At 36.7% G+C, this 18,368-nt stretch overlaps 1 protein-coding gene across 1 annotated transcript in view; it reads right to left on the bottom strand.

The window, feature by feature from the left end:
- The window catches only part of LOC111144599 (mitochondrial calcium uptake family member 3), a 125,463-nt gene that overhangs the window by 14,554 nt on the left and 92,541 nt on the right, over positions 1–18,368 (bottom strand). Inside the window, exons 9-11 of the mRNA XM_022498976.1 lie at positions 16,424–16,519; positions 10,154–10,254; positions 9,497–9,668 (exon numbers count right to left, since the gene is read on the bottom strand). Coding sequence (XP_022354684.1) covers positions 9,497–9,668; positions 10,154–10,254; positions 16,424–16,519 — 369 coding nt within the window. The remainder of the gene's footprint in view (positions 1–9,496; positions 9,669–10,153; positions 10,255–16,423; positions 16,520–18,368) is intronic.

Raw genomic sequence — 18,368 nt, 5'->3', positions numbered from 1 at the left:
TCATATACTTTTATCAGTCTTTTTGTTTGTCTGTTTTTGTTTGTATACTTCATACATCTTACCTTGGGGCCCATTTGGGCTGAACCATCTCTTTTATCTTCGCTTTCTTTCCTGTCTCTCTCTCTCTCTTTTTTTTCTTTTTCTTTTTTCTCTCGTTTGGGTGGGGAATTCTGATTGCTCAGAAGTGTTCCAGGGTGCACCCTGACTGCACCACAGTCGATACATCCAGCTACATCCATTCAGCCATCTCTCACCAAAATGACTAGGAGGAGGAATGCCCAACAGAAGAAAAATACAGAGGATGGGCCTTCTGCAACAGAGCTAACGGCTATCAACATGCACAATATGTCGGAAAGAGAATTCAGGCTAACAATTATCCAGGCAATAGCTAGGTTGGAGAAAGCCATGGATGACCAAACGGAATTGATTAGGGCCGAACTGAAAGCGACCAGAGATGATGTTCACAATGTTCGGGCAGAGCTGAAAGCTACCAGGGATGAGGTTCACAATGCTCTCAATGAGTTCCAATCTAATCTAAATTCTCTCAAAGCTAGGGTAACTGAAACAGAAGATAGAATTAGTGATCTGGAGGACAAACAGATAGAAAGAAAGGATCAGGAGGAAGCCTGGAACAAACAGCTTAGAAGCCACGAAAACAGAATCAGGGAAATAAATGATGCCATGAAACGTTCCAACGTCAGAACTATTGGGATCCCTGAAGGGGAGGAGAAAGAAAGAAGTGTAGAAGATATAGTGGAACAAGTTCTTCATGAAAATTTTCCCAATCTCGCGAATGGAACCAGCGTTCATGTACTAGAGGCCAAACGGTCTCCACCCACTCCAGAAAAACATCAAGGCACCTGAGAGTCAAATTGAGGAATCATAATTGTAGGTATAATCTCTTGAAAGCCACTAGGACAAAGAGGCTCCTTACTTACAGAGGAAAGCCCATCAGAATAACAGACCTGTCCACAGAGACCTGGCAAGCCAGAAAGGACTGGCAAGATATATTCAGGGCACTAAATGAGAAGAACATGCAGCCAAGAATACTTTATCCAGCAAGACTGACATTCAAAATGGATGGAGAGATAAAGAGTTTCCAAGACCGGCAAGGCTTAAAAGACTATGCAACCACCAAGCCAACACTGCAGGAAATATTAAGGGGGGGTTCTATAAAAGAGGAAAAAAATCCCAAGAATAGCATTGAACAGAAATATAGAGAAATCTACAGAAAGAAAGACTTCAAAGGTAACACGATGTCAATAAAAACGTATCTATCAATAATCACTCTAAATGTGAATGGCCTAAATGTGCCCATAAAACGGCACAGGGTTGCAGATTGGATAAAACGACAGGACCCATCCATATGTTGTCTACAAGAGACCCATTTTGAACCTAAAGATACAACCAGACTGAAAGTGAAGAGATGGAGAAGCATCTTTCATGCCAATGGGCCTCAAAAGAAGGCCGGGGTAGCGATTCTCATATCAGACAAATTAGATTTTAAACTAAAGACTGTAGTAAGAGATACAGAAGGACACTACATCATACTTAAAGGGACTATCCACCAAGATGATCTAACAATTGTAAATATCTATGCCCCCAATATGGGAGCAGCCAATTACATAAGAAAACGGTTAATCAAGAGTCATATTGATATGAATACATTAATAGTAGGAGATCTTAACACGCCTCTCTCAGAAATAGATCATTGAAGCAGAAAATCAATAAAGAAAGAAGAGCACTGAATGACACATTGGACCAGATGGACCTCATAGATATATACAGAACATTCCACCCTAAAACAACAGAATACTCATTCTTCTCAAGTGCACATGGAACCTTCTCCAGAATAGACCACACACTGGGTCACAAATCAGGACTCAACCGATACCAAAAGACTGAGATTATTCCCTGCACATTCTCAGATCACAATGCTTTGAAACTGGAGCTCAATCACAAGGAAAAGTTCTGAAGGAACTCAAACACCTGGAAGCTAAAGACCACCTTGCTTAAGAATGGTTGGATCAGCCAGGAGATCAAAGAAGAACTGAAACAATTCATGGAAACCAATGAGAACGAAGACACTTTGGTCCAAAACCTATGGGATACAGCAAAGGCAGTCCTAAGGGGGAAATACATAGCCATCCCAGCCTCCCTCAAAAAAACTGAAAAATCCAGAACACACCAGCTGTCTCTACATCTTAAAGAACTGGAGAATCAACAACAAATCAAACCAACTCCACACATAAGAAGGGAAATAATCAAGATTAGAGCTGAGATCAATGAGGTAGAAACCAGAGATACAGTAGAACGTATCAATGAAACTAGCAGCTGGTTTTTTGAAAGAATCAATAAGATCGATAAACCATTGGCCACACTAATCCAAAAGAAAAGAGAGAAAGCCCAAATTAATAAAATTATGAATGAAAAGGGAGAGATCACAACTAATACCAAGGAAGTAGAAACAATCATCAGAAGTTATTATCAACAGTTATATGCCAATAAGCTAAGCAACCTAGATGAAGTGGATGCATTCCTGGAAAATTATAAACTCCCAAAATTGAACCAGAAAGAAACTGACAACCTGAATAGACTTATGTCTAGTAACGAGATTGAAGCAATGATCAAAAACCTCCCAAAAAACAAGAGCCCAGGACCTGATGGATTCCCTGGGGAATTCTACCAAACTTTCAAAGAAGAAATAAAACCTATTCTCCTGAACCTGTTTCAAAAAATTGAAGCAGAAGGAAAACTTCCAGACTCTTTCTATGAAGCCAGCATTACCCTGATCCCCAAACCAGGCAAAGACCCTACCAAAAAGGAGAATTTCAGACCAATATCACTGATGAATATGAATGCTAAGATTCTCAACAAGATCCTAACAAACAGGATCCAACAGCACATTAAAAAGATTATCCACCATGACCAGGTGGGATTCATTCCTGGGCTACAAGGATGGTTCAACATTCGCAAATCAATCAATGTGATAGAACAAATTAATATGAGAAGAGAGAAGAACCACATGGTCCTCTTAATTGATGCAGAAAAAGCATTTGACAAAATCCAGCATCCGTTCCTGACTAAAATGCTTCAAAGTATAGGGATAGAGGGAACGTTCCTGAACTTCATAAAATCTATCTATGAAAGACCCAGAGCAAATATCATCCTCAATGGGAAAAAGCCTGCAGCCTTCCCGTTGAGATCAGGAACACGATAAGGATGCCCACTCTCACCACTCTTGTTCAACATAGTATTAGAAGTCCTAGCAACAGCAATCAGACAACTAAGAGAAATAAAAGGTATCCAAATTGGCAATGAAGAAGTCAAACTCTCTCTCTTCGCAGATGACATGATTCTTTATATGGAAAACCCAAAAGACTCCACCCCCATACTACCAGAACTCATACAACAATTCAGCAACGTGGCAGGATACAAAATCAATGTACAGAAATCAGTGGGTTTCTTATACACTAACAATGAAAATACAGAAAGGGAAATTAGAGAATTGATTCCATTTACTATAGCACCAAGAACCATAAGATACCTGGGAATAAACTTAACCAAAGAGGTAAAGGATCTGTACTCGAGGAACTACAGAACACTCATGAAAGAAATTGAAGACACAAAAAGATGGAAGACCATTCCATGCTCTTGGATCGGAAGAATAAACACTGTTAAAATGTCTATACTGCCTAGAGCAATCTATACTTTTAATGCCATTCCAATCAAAATTCCACCGGTATTTTTCAAAGAGCTGGAGCAAATAATCCAAAAATTTGTATGGAATCAGAAGAGACCCCGAATCGCTAAGGAAATGTTGAAAAACAAAAATAAAACTGGGGGCATCACATTACCTAATTTCAAGCTTTACTACAAAGCTGTGATCACCAAGACAGCATGGTACTGGCATAAAAACAGACACATAGGGGCACCTGGGTGGCTCAGAGGATTAAGCCTCGGCCTTTGGCTCGGGTCATGGTCTCAGAGTCCTGGGATCGAGCCCCACGTCGGGCTCTCTGCTCAGCAGGGAGTCTGCTTCCCCCTCTCTGTGCCTGCCTCTCTGCCTACTTGTGATCTCTCTCTGTCAAATAAATAAATAAAGTCTTAAAAAAAAAAAAAAAAACCAGACACATAGACCAGTGGAACAGAGTAGAGAGCCCAGATATGGACCCTTAACTCTATGGTCAAATAATCTTCGACAAAACAGGAAAAATATACAGTGGAAAAAAGTCTGTTCAATAAATGGTGCTGGGAAAACTGGACAGCTATATGTAGAAGAATGAAACTTGACCATTCTCTTACACCATACACAAAAATAAACTCAAAATGGATAAAAGATCTCAATGTGAGATAGGAATCCATCAGAATCCTAGAGGAGGATATAGGCAGTAACCTCTTCGATATCAGCCACAGCAACTTCTTTCAAGATATGTCTCCAAAGGCAAAGGAAACAAAAGTGAAAATGAACTTTTGGGACTTCATCAAAATCAAAAGCTTCTGCACAGCAAAGGAAACAGTCAACAAAACAAAGAGGCAACCCACGGAATGGGAGAAGATATTTGCAAATGACAGTACAGATAAAAGGTTGATATCCAGGATCTATAAAGAACTCCTGAAACTCAACACACACAAAACAAACAATCATATTAAAAAATGGGCAGAAGATATGAACAGACACTTCTCCAATGAAGACATACAAATGGCTATCAGACACATGAAAAAATGTTCATCATCACTAGCCATCAGGGAGATTCAAATTAAAACCACATTGAGATATCACCTTACACCACTTAGAATGGCCAAAATTAGCAAGACAGGAAACAACATGTGTTGGAGGGGATGTGGAGAAAGGGGAACCCTCTTCCACTGTTGGTGGGAATGCCAAGTTGGTGCAGCCACTTTGTGGAGTACAGTGTGGAGATTCCTCAAGAAATTAAAAATAGAGCTTCCCTATGACCCTGCAATTGCACTACTGGGTATTTACCCCAAAGATACAGATGTAGTGAAAAGAAGGGCCATCTGTACCCCAATGTTTATAGCAGCAATGGCCACGGTCGCCAAACTGTGGAAAAAACCAAGATGCCCTTCAACGGACGAATGGATAAGGAAGATGTGGTCCATATACACTATGGAGTATTATGCCTCCATCAGAAAGGATGAATACCCAACTTTTGTAGCAACATGGACGGGACTGGAAGAGATTATGCTGAGTGAAATAAGTCAAGCAGAGAGAGTCAATTATCATATGGTTTCACTTATTTGTGGAGCATAACAAATAGCATGGACGACAAGGGGAGTTAGAGAGGAGAAGGGAGTTGAGGGAAATTGGAAGGGGAGGTGAACCATGAGAGACTATGGACTCTGAAAAACAACCTGAGGGTTTTGAAGGGGAGGGGGTGGGAGGTTGGGGGAACCAGGTGGTGGGTATTGGAGAGGGCACGGATTGCATGGAGCACTGGGTGTAGTGCAAAAACATTGAATACTGTTACGCTGAAAATAAATTAAAAAAATTAAAAAAAATAGGTGTTCTAGGTACTGGGATATTTGAGTGAATACAAAAGATAAAATATCAGCATTACATTCTGGTTGGGGAGACAAATAATTAAATTTAATTATCATTTATCCAGATTAATAATGAAAAATAAAGACATGAACTAAACGTCTATTATAGTATACTATATAATATAGTATATTATACTAGAATACAGTATATTAGAAGAGGATAATGCTATGGAATAAAACAAGGGAAGAGGAATAGGAATAGGAATGCCAAGGGAGAGGGTTATAATTTATATAATAGATTATTACTTATGTAATAGGCTATATATTATTTATATATATATGATTATATATAGCCTATATATATGATTAATTATACATTAGACTGGAAGGGTAGGCCTCATTGAGAAATAACACAGTAAGCCATGTGGATATCTGAGAGAAGAGCATTCTGGGCAGAGACAAGAACACATACAAAAGCCCTGAGGCAGATGATTGCCTGGTGTTGAGAAGCAGTAAAGCTGTCAGTGTGATCGGAGCAAAAGGAGCAAGTTGGGGAATGGGAGGAAATGAGGGGACAGCTGTGTGGGCCTTGTAGGCCACTGTAAGGATTTAAGCTCTTTCTTTGGGTAAAAATGGGGAGTTAATAAGATCTGAATCATGGTTTAAGTCATTTCCTTAATTGCCAAATGGAGAAGAAACTGTAGGGGAGCAAAGTTAGAAGCAGAGAGATGATTTAGGAGGCAACTTCAATAATTCAGACAAGAGAGATGTTGACGAGGGTAGTAGCAGCGGAGGTGGCAAGTGTGGTCAAATTCTGATGGAGGCAGTATCACGAGGATCTGTTGAGGGGTCGTATGTGGAATGTGAAAGGAAGGAGTCCCAAAGTTTGGCTAGAACAACTAGGGAAAACAGAGTTTCCATTAACTTAAACAGGAAAGACGGTGTGGGGAAATTTGGGGGATGATCAGGAGTTTTCATCTTGCAACTATTAAGCCTGAGGTGTCTACTGGATACCCAAGTGGAGATGCTGAGTAGGTGGTACAATGTTAAAGTCTGAAATTCAGGGGAGATGTTTAAGCTGGAGACATAATTTGGAAGTCTATACACTAATGATTACCCAAAGTAGTCCTGATGGCACCCCTAAATTCCAGAGGCACATATCCAACTGCCTGTGTAATTTCTTCATTTAGATACCTCACAGGAATCTCAAACTTAAGCTGTCCGAAATTAAACTGTCGATTCTTTCCTAACCCCAAACTTGCAGTCTTGCTTATTAGCTCAGTGAATGGCATCACTGTTTCACAGTGTGGTTCAGGCCCAAACCCTAGGAATTCTTGATTCCTCTTTTCCCTTCACATTGAAATCTAATCCAGCAGCCAGTTCGGCCAACTCTACTCTTCAAATGACCCAAATATCTGACCACCTTTCCCTACGTTCACCCTGGTGCAAGCTATGCTGGTCTCTTCTCTGAACTCCTGTGACAACATCCTAACTTGTCTCTTTTTTTCAAAGGTGGGCCAGCTAAAGTCTATTCTCAACAGACCAGCCATGATGCTCTTTGAAACAGAATCAGATCATATCTGGCACATGGGTCAGATCATATTTGGGTGTCAAAGCGGACAGTTAATACTTGCTGCAAAAATACTTGATGGATGAATGTACATTCACTGTGTTCTACAGCAAGGTTAGCACACTTTCTCTATAAAAGGTCTGGGGCTAATTATTTTCATTTGTGTACGGAAGATGGTCTGTGTTGTACCTGCTCTACTAAGGCACAATACCATTCACAGACTGTACATTCAAAGAATGAGTGTGACTATCCTCCAATTAAACATTATTTACAAAAATAGGAGGTGGGTAGCTTGCTGATATAGTTTAAATACTATAGTAGCTTCCCATCATTCTTAGAACCACTATTAGAAGAAAATCTCAATTCCTTACCTTGGCCTACAGGGTCCTGTAAGATCTAACCCATATCTGTCTTTTCTTCATCTCCTACTATTTTCCTATTGACTTATTTTTTTACCCTTTTTTGGAATTTCTCAAATAAACTCAGCTTTTTCTGCCTCCAAGCCCTTGGTATTTGCTGTTTCCTCTCCCTGGAATGTTCTTCATCCAGATTTTTGCATAGGTCATTCCTCACCATCTTTTCTCAAAAGCTACCTGTTCAGAGAATGTTTCCCTGACAGTCCAGCTTCCTTTCCAGTCCCCATGACTTTTGTTTCTCTTCATAATATTTATCATTATCTGAAAATATACCATCTATTTATTTTTTGTTTACTTGTTTATTGTCTCTCCACTAAGAAGTATTTCTACGAGACAAGGATTTTGCTTATCTTGTCACTTTATCTACAGTAACTAGAATAAGGTCTTGTAAATGGCAGATGACTAATATCTATCTGCTAGATGCATGAATGGAAATGAAAGGATTTTAGAAAATGTAAAGTGCCATCCAAGTAGCTATACTTATTATTGTTTTTGGAGAGGGAATATGAAGCAAAAGCAAGGGAAAGATATGAGTAGGATGTTGGAGGAAGATCACTGGCTTACAGTCGTGGGTTTGATTCCTTGGGCAAGTGTCTACGTATCTGAGGTACTCCGCTTCCCTTTACCTAAAAGAAAGATGCCAACGTCTGGAAGTAGGTTCTAAGGATTGATGAAGTAATACCAAAACAAACAAAGAAAAATCACGAGAGTTGATGCTGGTTCATTCACCAAATTTTCCTTTTTTTAACTGTAATGATGTGTAGTGCTTAAGATACTTCTATCAGTTATACATTTTCAGAAACTAAATTTAACCTAAAAGAAAGGTTTATATATAAAGGTTCACATATATATATATATATATATATATATATATATATATATACACATGTATATATATAAAAGAAAGGTTTATATATAAATAAAGAAAACTATTTTCAAATAATTTTAGATATTAAAAATAGTTGCAAAAATAGTACACAGAGTTCCCATACACTCTTCACCCTGGAACTGAACTGAGTTACAGATTTCTGTGTTTCCATTTGTTAAAAGAAAAAGAAAAGCAGATTCATTTAGGCCCTAAATAATATCCTAGCAGCTTGGCGAAGTAGTACAATTTCTAATATTTATTTTTAGGGAAGTGTCTATGAATTGAAAAAAATTCAGCTTATCATGTAAAACAGATAAAAGTCCCCTGAGAGAGATTACATAAACTAATGGCCAAATGCATCAGGTCTTTTCTTCTCATTCGTTAGGGGACCTGGGGAATTGTTAGCACAGTCACAGTGTATCCATTTTAAACAAAGTCAAACTATTTGCAAGTTTCTCTTGGATAGATTAACTTGATCCTTCTCTAAACACACATAGAAGGCAATATATCCAAAACGTCTCATGCTTGGAGGGGTACTTGAAACACCAGTTCTATTTAGTTGCAACGATGCATTCAAATACCACTAGGTAATGCAACTGCTCAGAACTGCTGACAACACATTTGCTGCTAAACAAATAGACAATCAGTTGTCCCCGGTTCTTAACCATTCATGCCATCCAAACTCTTTGAAAACCCTCACTTCACTTGCTGATAAGATCACTCACTCATCAATGGCTGTCTTTAAATGACCTTTTATTAAGGATATTACAGAATAAAGTGTGATTGAAATGATGTCAATATAAACTTTTATATGAGGGGATGTTTATGTAGTAGTCAAAGCATGTATCTCAGCAGAATTCTCTTCAAAAATGATATTCATAATTTGAATGTAACTGCTAATAACCTTAAAAGTTTTTCAGCTTATCTAAGAAAAACATAGATCTCTACCCAGAATTTTAATCAATTTTAAAAATTTAGCCAGAGCACCTAGGACATCGATGAAACAATAATGAAATATATCCCAAATATCTACTAATCAGGGAGGAGAAAAAAAACTAAGAAACAACATGTTCTATAGACCTATATAATTACAAGATAATACCATATGTAATAAAATAGATATGAGAGATTAGATACCTTTTCTTCAGGTATACTGTAACGCACATTTTCCAAAAATACTGCTGTATTTTCCACATTTGTATATCGTAAAAGAATATGAGCAAAATCTTCTTCACTGATAGTGTTCATCCCATTAGAGTAAGAAAGGAATTCTATTTCTAGGACTTCTGTTTGTAGGTTATCCATGAATCTATGACAAAAATATAGAAAGAATGAATAAGATAAATGAAGAGTGATGACAACAGGTGATACTTAGCCTCGCAGGGCTCTGGCTTCCTCATCTGTAAAATGGCGGAAACAAAACACCTTGCAGGGTAGTGATGAGACTTAAAAGAATAGTGTGGTGCCTTGTGTTTACTACAGAGGACACTATATCCATGCTTATCACTGTGGCTTACTGCGACAAAGGAGTTGGTAATATACTTCCTTAGGAATATATAGGTATATACAAGAAATAATCAATCTCAATATCAGGCATTTCACATCATTCAGTAACTTCCCATTACACTTATCAACTAGTATGTACGTACTGATGAAAGTGCTTGTTTGTTAGAGTGTCTTCAGCTAGGATGGAATCAGTGAAGAGACGAGTATTTCTGAAACAGATGATTGCTAAAGACCTTTCTCAACTTAGCATGTTAACATCTTTGAAAACAAACATAAAGTTAAGCTCACCTATAAAAATCTTCAAAGTTGAGTTCAGCTTTTCCTTTCTTTCCAAAAAAGTGTACAAGAAGTGTAGTATCTGTTACTAAACTTGTAATGTCATCAGCACGCTTAAAAAATCACAATTTAAAGGTTAGCGGCAGTAAACAACAGGGATACCCAATATCCCTCAAAGAATTTTATCAACATATAAATACCAAGAACATGAATATATTAACATTAGAATGAAAAGCATAAGACCGTATTAATAAATGCCATTACTGTTAAAATGAAGTTCAATGTTTGAAAATAGAAATATGACTGAAATTGATCTTTATCCTAAAAAACTTTAAAGATATGACTATATTTTAGGAAGTTTTCAACCTCAAATTATGCATATAGAATACTTGTTTTAAGTTATCTAAAATTGTTGAAATCTTTTAGTAATCACCTAAATTTTTTTTTAAGTCCTTAAGTTTGGATTTTATTAACCTAAAAAAATCAATTTTTTAAAAGGATGTTCAAAAGATGTAAATTCTTCAGGTATATGAAATATATGGGGCTGACAAAAGAATGGTCTTAACCTTCACAAAATAGTTTCCTTTGAGTATGATACTTTCCTACTAAATTCCATATTTATGATACTTTAAATAGAATTACTATATTTTGGAAGAGAAACTATAGTACCATTCTTTTGGAATTTACATAATCTATAATTTTTTTTTAAAGAAAATTCTTAAAATTATTTTTTGAATGGATAAGAGATTAATTCCAGAGGACTTTTTCCTTCAAATTCCAACAAGGGTATTCTTAAAATCACTTTAGTCTAGTCCTTACAACGCTTAATGGTCTATGAAAATAGTCCTTTCCTTTAATGTGACTATATAGATTTCCTTTTCTTCTTCCTCCCTCTCCTTCCATTTCTCTTCCTCCGCTTCTTTCCTCATTTCCTTCCTCACTTGGCCTTCCTTCCTCACTTGACCATTAACTCATATCTCATTATACATACATTATAACTCATTATAAACTCAGGTACAAAAATCATAAAATTCAAATGATTTTACTCTCCCATATGTAATCCTGGGAAATGTAAGGAAAAAAAAAAGGGGCTAAATTATAACTAACATTTTTCTGTATTTAAAAAAATATTAGCTGTAAATGTCCATCCAGAGGTATATATCTGAAATATTACTTCTTGGCCAGGATTCTGTTTCATAGAAAACACAAGAAATAAAGAGTATATACTTCTCTACAAAGGATAAGTTGTGTTATCTTACCCATCTTCCACATACTTTTTGATTCCTTATAAACTCTTTCCAATATTTCATAAAGACAGATATTTTATCCTTCATAACTTTTGTTGGATCTTTATTTCCCTTCTCCCTAGACCAAATATTAACTTCTAATGACAAGTTTGGCGTTATAAAGACTACGTCTTGTGACTGGTCTTTCCCCCCCCCTACCTTCCTTTTAATCTCTGTTTTCAAGTGGTCTCTTTGCTACTTTGATTACTCAGGTCTCTCTCAAAACCTCCAACATGTACGGTATCTTCTACTTGAACGTATAATTACTGAAATTCCTTAGTAAGTTGTGTAGTCTTACTTAAGTTTTTTGGGGGGTTGGATTTTCCTAAGTAATCTCTAGCCTATAATGTTCTTAAAATTGGTTTGAAAGAGCTCTACTTAGTTTGCTGACAACTCCCAAGTATTTTCAGGAGTTGGAATAACTTAGAAGTTCATATATATTCCCTATAAGATCTCCAACTTTCTTCAAAGATCTGATTGCCGGAGTGCCTGGGTGGCTCAGTGGGTTAAAGCCTCTGCCTTCGGCTCGGGTCATGATCTCGGGGTCCTGGGATCGAGCCCCGCATCGGGCTCTCTGCTCCGCGGGGAGCCTGCTTCCTCCTCTCTCTCTGCCTGCCTCTCTGCCTACTTGTGATTTCTGTCAAATAAATAAAATCTTAAAAAAAAAAAAAAAAAGATCTGATTGCCAAGGAGAAAATAACACAACCTGGAAGCCAGGTGTCACATATTATCTTTTAAATATGCCTTCCTGAACAAGCTTATAATGGATGTTGAATAATACCAGTGGTACCAGCCTTTCAGGGCTCCGTATGTGACAAGAGACTAGGATAATTTTCAGTAGTGCTCAGAAGGCACTATTACTTTCACCAGTAGCTTTATGTTGAGGAGGCAGACTGCTGTAAGGAGAGGATTTAAAATCAGAAGACCTGAGTTCATGGAATTTTTTTACCTTTAGCTTCCTTATCTGTAAAATAGGCATAAACCTATTAATTTTGAAGATAAAATTAGAGTATGAGTGTAAATGAAGCATACAAATATTATTATTGGCAGTCACAAGATGCTCTGGAATACAGCATTAAGACCTTTGGGGGGAAAAGGAGATATCTCATGTTAATTATAAACATTCTTTTGTGATTGTGTATGATCAAGTCTAATCCATTATTATCCATGGAATAGCTTCAGTAAGTTGGGGGAGAAATATTTGAGAAGGCATGCCTAAATGGAGCACAGGAGTGGAGGTTCTACCAAATCAGCAGTCAACAGTAGGAACTGGGGTATCCATCTGGAAGCTAGAGGACTGGAACATGGAGGAGAGAGAGAGTTGATCAGAAGAGGGGCCATGGTGTTTTAGATAAAGTTGCTGACTTCACAAATAAGCTATGGGGGTGGTGAGCACGTAAGATGACTGAGCTCAAGAGTAAGCTTCCTGGCTTTGAATCTTGACTTTTTCCTTATTTGTTAAGTGACCTGGGGAGAAGTTAATCTCTCTGAGGATATTATCACCCAACAGTACCTACCTTAAGTAAGGATCAGGTAACACATGTAAATCATTTAGTATTATAACTGGCATATTTTAAACACTCAACAAATATTATTACTTATTTTTGTCAAATCAATATATTTCAAGAAGTTGAAAAAGGACTAGACAAGTCAGAGAAGATAATAATGTTGAAGCTTAATGCAAAAAAAAAAAGTTTTACATGGTACACTTTTACTTCCTTTTTGTTAACTGGAACTACACATATGTTATATAGATCTGGAAAAAATATGCCTTCATGAGAGGTCATAGGAACATCGAAAGTTAGTGAACTCAGCTAACATAATTATGAAACGTTTTCCCTTAGTGCTGTGATGTCTTTTACCTCAAAACCTAACACAGCAAAATGAGATGGCTTTGTTTTATACAGGTTTTCAATAATGACCTCATTCTTCCAGCTTTTCTCATGCCCACTGAGCAGAGCAGATCTTCATTTACAGTCTTTCATCATCAAAATCTTATTAGACTTAGGTTGCACTTATCCAGATAATCCAGACCCACAGAGGCATAAGTAACAGTTTGACATTAGAGAAAAAAAAAAAGAGAAAATGGAAATGGTGAAAACTTTTCTCCCCCATTCAATGAAACAGAGCACTGTTGGGAGTCACTGAAAACCATACCAGTGTCCTTAGTATCCTAACAGTGTTATATAACTTAAATCACAGGGGAGTTGGGACAAAAATAGAGACTTTATCCCTTTGATTCTTGTGCCCATTGTTAAAATAAAATGAATTCAGGTTTTTCATAACAAAGCAAAGAAAAGCCACAAAAGAATCCCAATGGTCCATTTACATGAAAGGCCCTTATCTTTGTTGTGATTAAAAATTACTTTAAATGATTTCATCAAAAATAAAATAGTTAAGTAAGTTTGAATGGAATTAAAAGTATATAAAAATGTTATGATTTTTAAGATAACTTTCAACATATTTTTATTGATATGATGGGATAATCACATCAAGCTCTATTCAAGGGGCAGGAGGGAGGGAAATCAAATCTATTTCTAAGCTTTCTTTCTGAACAAATTTGAGTCCTGAAATACTTATATAAACAATGCTATGGTGGCATCAGTAGTAACCTATAAGGAATTTCAATGAATTGTAACTTAATTAAAGTTAATTCTCAATTATCCTGTCTAATGTGGGAGGGTAATAAGAGATAATCCCCAAATAATTATTTTATTTCAGAACACAATAAAAGTTTTGTTTTCTTCTTCCTTCTATCAGATTTACTTTCATGATGTTTGAATGAATTCATTAATTGATTTAGTAGATTATGATTATAATGTGGATTGATTACAGCCAATGGTATGCTAGTAAATTAGATCTTTAGGGGAAAAAAAAGCCTGATTTGTAGTGTTTGCCAGTTTCTATGGTATTAATACTTCTATCAGGGCCACTCTCAAGTACCAACGGGATGTCACAGATGTTGAGGTGGGAAAAGATGTACAGAATTAACTCTAGGAAGCCATAAAAACCAGCTCCCGCATACCTCTGACAGAGTTTACCTCTTCAGAAGGTCTTATGCATACCATATTATCTCTAAGTGTATGTAAGAGCTAACTGGTCTTCTGATATTAAACCTCCCAAGATTTGAATTAAATTCAACGTCAAATTAGTGGATTGTGTCTAATTGGAGTATTTCTAGCAGACTGAAATTAGATTAAAGACAGGCTGGATGTTGAAGTGGACAGTCTAGGATGGAGAGAGAGCAGTGACATGACTGTTAGTTTGAAGCTAGGTCTCAGCCGGTTTGTAGGACTCTTGGGCCAATGTCCTCATTTGCTCTTATTTTTAGGCACTGATTACTATGTGCCTGCATTAAGTGATTACAGAATTAAGTACGCCTGAGGTACCTTACACGAAACATCTATTATCACTTGCTGACTAAAAAATGGTTCAAAGGGCGCCTGGGTGGCTCAGTGGGTTAAAGCCTCTGCCTTTGGCTCAGGTCATGATCCCGGAGTCCTGGGATGGAGCCCGCATCGGGCTCTCTGCTCAGAGGGAGCCTGCTTCCCCCTCTCTCTCTGCCTGCTTCTCTGCCTACTTGTGATCTCTATCAAATAAATAAAATCTTAAAAAAAAAATGGTTCAAATTTAAAAGGTAATTTTCAAAAGTTAATTACTGGTCATAATTACATTGTATTTACACATCAGAGGTAAACTGGAGAAAGGGCAAAATGCTTTGTTTTGGGATTTTAAAATTGAAAACAACTGACAAAATTAACATTTCCAAGTATCTGTCCCAGTCTAGAGGTGCCAAGTGAGTAACACTACAAACGGATAACAGAATTCACACCTGATTCCAGTTTACTTCTCAGATATTTTTAGGTGTAATTTTAAAAAGCCAACTTTAGAAAAAAGAAATGAGAAGCCAGCTTTAAAGAGAAAAATAATGAAAAGTATCTTAGTATATACTGAAAAGTTCTTTGTGGTAAGACTGATAGTAAGGTTCTTAAAAACTCATAATATCTGAAATCGTGTTTAATGTTGAAGGCATAGTCCATCTTTTAAAATGACAAATCCCTAAAAACAAAACAAAACAAAACAAAAAAAAAACCTGAAATGAAATGACAAATCCCTAGTAAGAACAGCATGCTGAGTGGACAGGGGAGCAGCCCACCCGAGTGCAGCAATAAGGCGCGTGTCTCTATGGAATTCAAAACCAAAAATGAGTAACTGTCAGTCTGTTCTTAATGTTCTATGTGCTGGCAACCCAGAACAACGTCAAGTTAAAATATTCCTCCCTTCCTTGACGGACTGTTCCTACCTTACCTCCCTTGCTCACACTTGGTAAACTACACAAGAGTAATATTAGGAAATTTAATGTTTGAATCTACCATAACTCTAAAACCCTAGCTGTCTTTTACCAAGTTAAAAGCTTCAGCACTTCATGTAACACGGCAAAATTATAAGGTTAAAAGATTCAGTGAAGCTGTAAAATAGTATTCTCAAGTTTCCTGAAAGTGATCCTTATATTAAAAAGAGCGATATTTCAGGGTGCCTGGGTGGTTCAGTGGGTTAAAGCCTCTGCTTTGGGCTCAGGTCATGGTCCCAGCGTCCTGGGATCGAGCCCCGCATGGGGCTCTGTGCTCAGGAGGGAGCCTGCTTCCTCCTCTCTCTCTGCCTGCCTCTCTGCCTGCTTGTGATCTCTCTGTCAAATAAATAAATAAAATCTTAAAAAAAAAATGAGCGATATTTCTTTTTAGTTAAGTTGGAAAGTCATGTTTTCTACAACAAGCAAGTTGACTTAACATAGACTGTTACAGGTCACCTGGCCGCCCCTGCCAGCACAGCTGACATACTCAAATATACCATTCACATATAGAAACTATTGCTTTACTGAAGAGAACGGAAAATATAAAATTATTTTTGGTTTCATCATTGTAACTCTAAAATGAAACGAAGACTAGTTTAACAAAATGGCAAGTAGTACAAGGTCCTGGTTGAGGTTTAGTTATACCTCTGCGAGGTCTGAAAAGAGTGCTTGGCTTGTATTACGTCTCAGTGTATCCCAATAGCTTCTGGAGACAAGTTCCTCAGCATCTGTTTTAAGTACCTGTAGAAGTTTTAAGAAGTACATCTGAAATCTAAAGAACAGTCACAAAGAATGATAATTTATACACTTTTAAGTCTCTTCTAGCCAACCTTGAAAAGAAAACACATTAGCTTACCTGTTTTGTTTTCTGCTGTGCACAACAGTATTATATTACACGTTGCTGGTAAACCCAGGGTATTTTCAAGGGTGTAATGGTATATAACCACTATTTCCACGTACAATGTGGCTTTGTCCAAAAGAATCACATTCCTCAACCCTCCCCCATGCTATCTACTGCAACATGCATAACTTCCAAGAAAGTACGAAATAAAAATTTTATTCACACCTTATGTGAAGTAAATTCATTTGGACAGTGTTTTGGTCATTTTGTAGCAACCTATAAAAATCATGCTTCATTTAAAAATCAATTATTACTGGCCAATGTACATCGCGTCAGTGCATCAAAGAAAATGACCACATTCATATGTAGAGACATAAAATTTAAATTAATCTAAAACTTGTCAAAAAGAAATACACCAGTTTAGGCTAAACTACTCAAAGCTACTCAGAAGTTTGCTAGGTATGTCTCTTGTGAATAGATAAGGTATTTTCTAACCCTTTGCAAGGATGGAACACCAGCTTCTGTCTCAGAATTGGCTAATTGAAGAAGATGAGATCACAATTAAGAAGGGCAGTCTAATCTTCATGTGAAAACATAGAACTACAAGCTTAATTTGGGTCTCTGTAAACAAACATAATTAAATGCAGTTTCCGTCAAGATTTATCAGGGAAGATTTCACTGGTTCTGAGGCTTTGTATTTTGGTTATTGTGGGAAGAAAATGCTGCACCATGTACGGAGGAGTGAGTGACTAATGATGAGGAGAACTTTTATTTCTGTGTGTGTTAATTTTTAAGTCTGTTGCCACTAACAGAATTATAATGTGTTCGGGAGTTATTTCAAAAAACTAAGCTTTAATTCATTATTATTAATTAGAAAAACACTGCCTATTGCTCATATTTTAATAAAATCTTAATAACAAAGTATTATTTATCAGGAATCACTTTTATAAACATAGACATACTTATTACCATCAGTGTAAATGCAGCAATATGTTAGAGAATCCACTCAACACCCCCTCTAGAAACAAAACAAGCTTGAACTAAGCAGTTTTAAGCCAAATAAAATTAGCTGAATTTAGACCAAAGTTCATTTTTTATATAAGAATGGTAGAACCTCAATAAATGTTAGCTAGATTAAATACTCTGCAAATATTATCTCAATATTTTCAATTTGGATACATTTTTTACTGTAACTGAAAAGGTCAGTATATGATAAAGAAAGGGGTTGTTAAACCTGTCCAACTAGAAAACCCCGCTGACTACACTGTTATTGAAGGGTAAGAGGAATGACGATTCACTTCGTGAAGCAATGCCTCCTTCCTTCTTCCAACACTGGTCACCATCACCACTCACACACAAACTCACATACGTACACACACCAACACTGATGACATCAGAAGGAGGTTCACAACATATTAAGGGATAAAAGTAGTTTGACAAACTACGTTGATATGGATCTCTGTATATAAAAATATATTTTCTGAGCTTACAAAAGAAGTAAATATATTTGGACATACTGATTATCTCTGGTTAGATTAGGACAGGTTTTATTTTCTTCTTTTTGCTTTCCTATATTTTAAAATATTTTAAGAATGTATATTTATCTATCAGGATCATATACTACTTTTTTCAATTAAAAAAATCTTATTTAGAACATAACAGCTTAATAGTCCTTCCTGCAGAAAGCTTTCACAGTCAACATTAGCCCCAAAGATTAAATTATGATAGAATATATAACTGAATTGTTAC

This window comes from Enhydra lutris, unplaced genomic scaffold (genome assembly GCF_002288905.1).
Source record: "Enhydra lutris kenyoni isolate GAN:26980312 unplaced genomic scaffold, ASM228890v2 scaffoldscaffold11, whole genome shotgun sequence".
In the NCBI taxonomy this organism is placed as follows: Eukaryota; Metazoa; Chordata; class Mammalia; order Carnivora; family Mustelidae; genus Enhydra; species Enhydra lutris.
The sequence above is the reverse complement of the archived record's forward strand: the minus strand, read 5'-3'. Positions and strand labels throughout refer to the sequence as shown.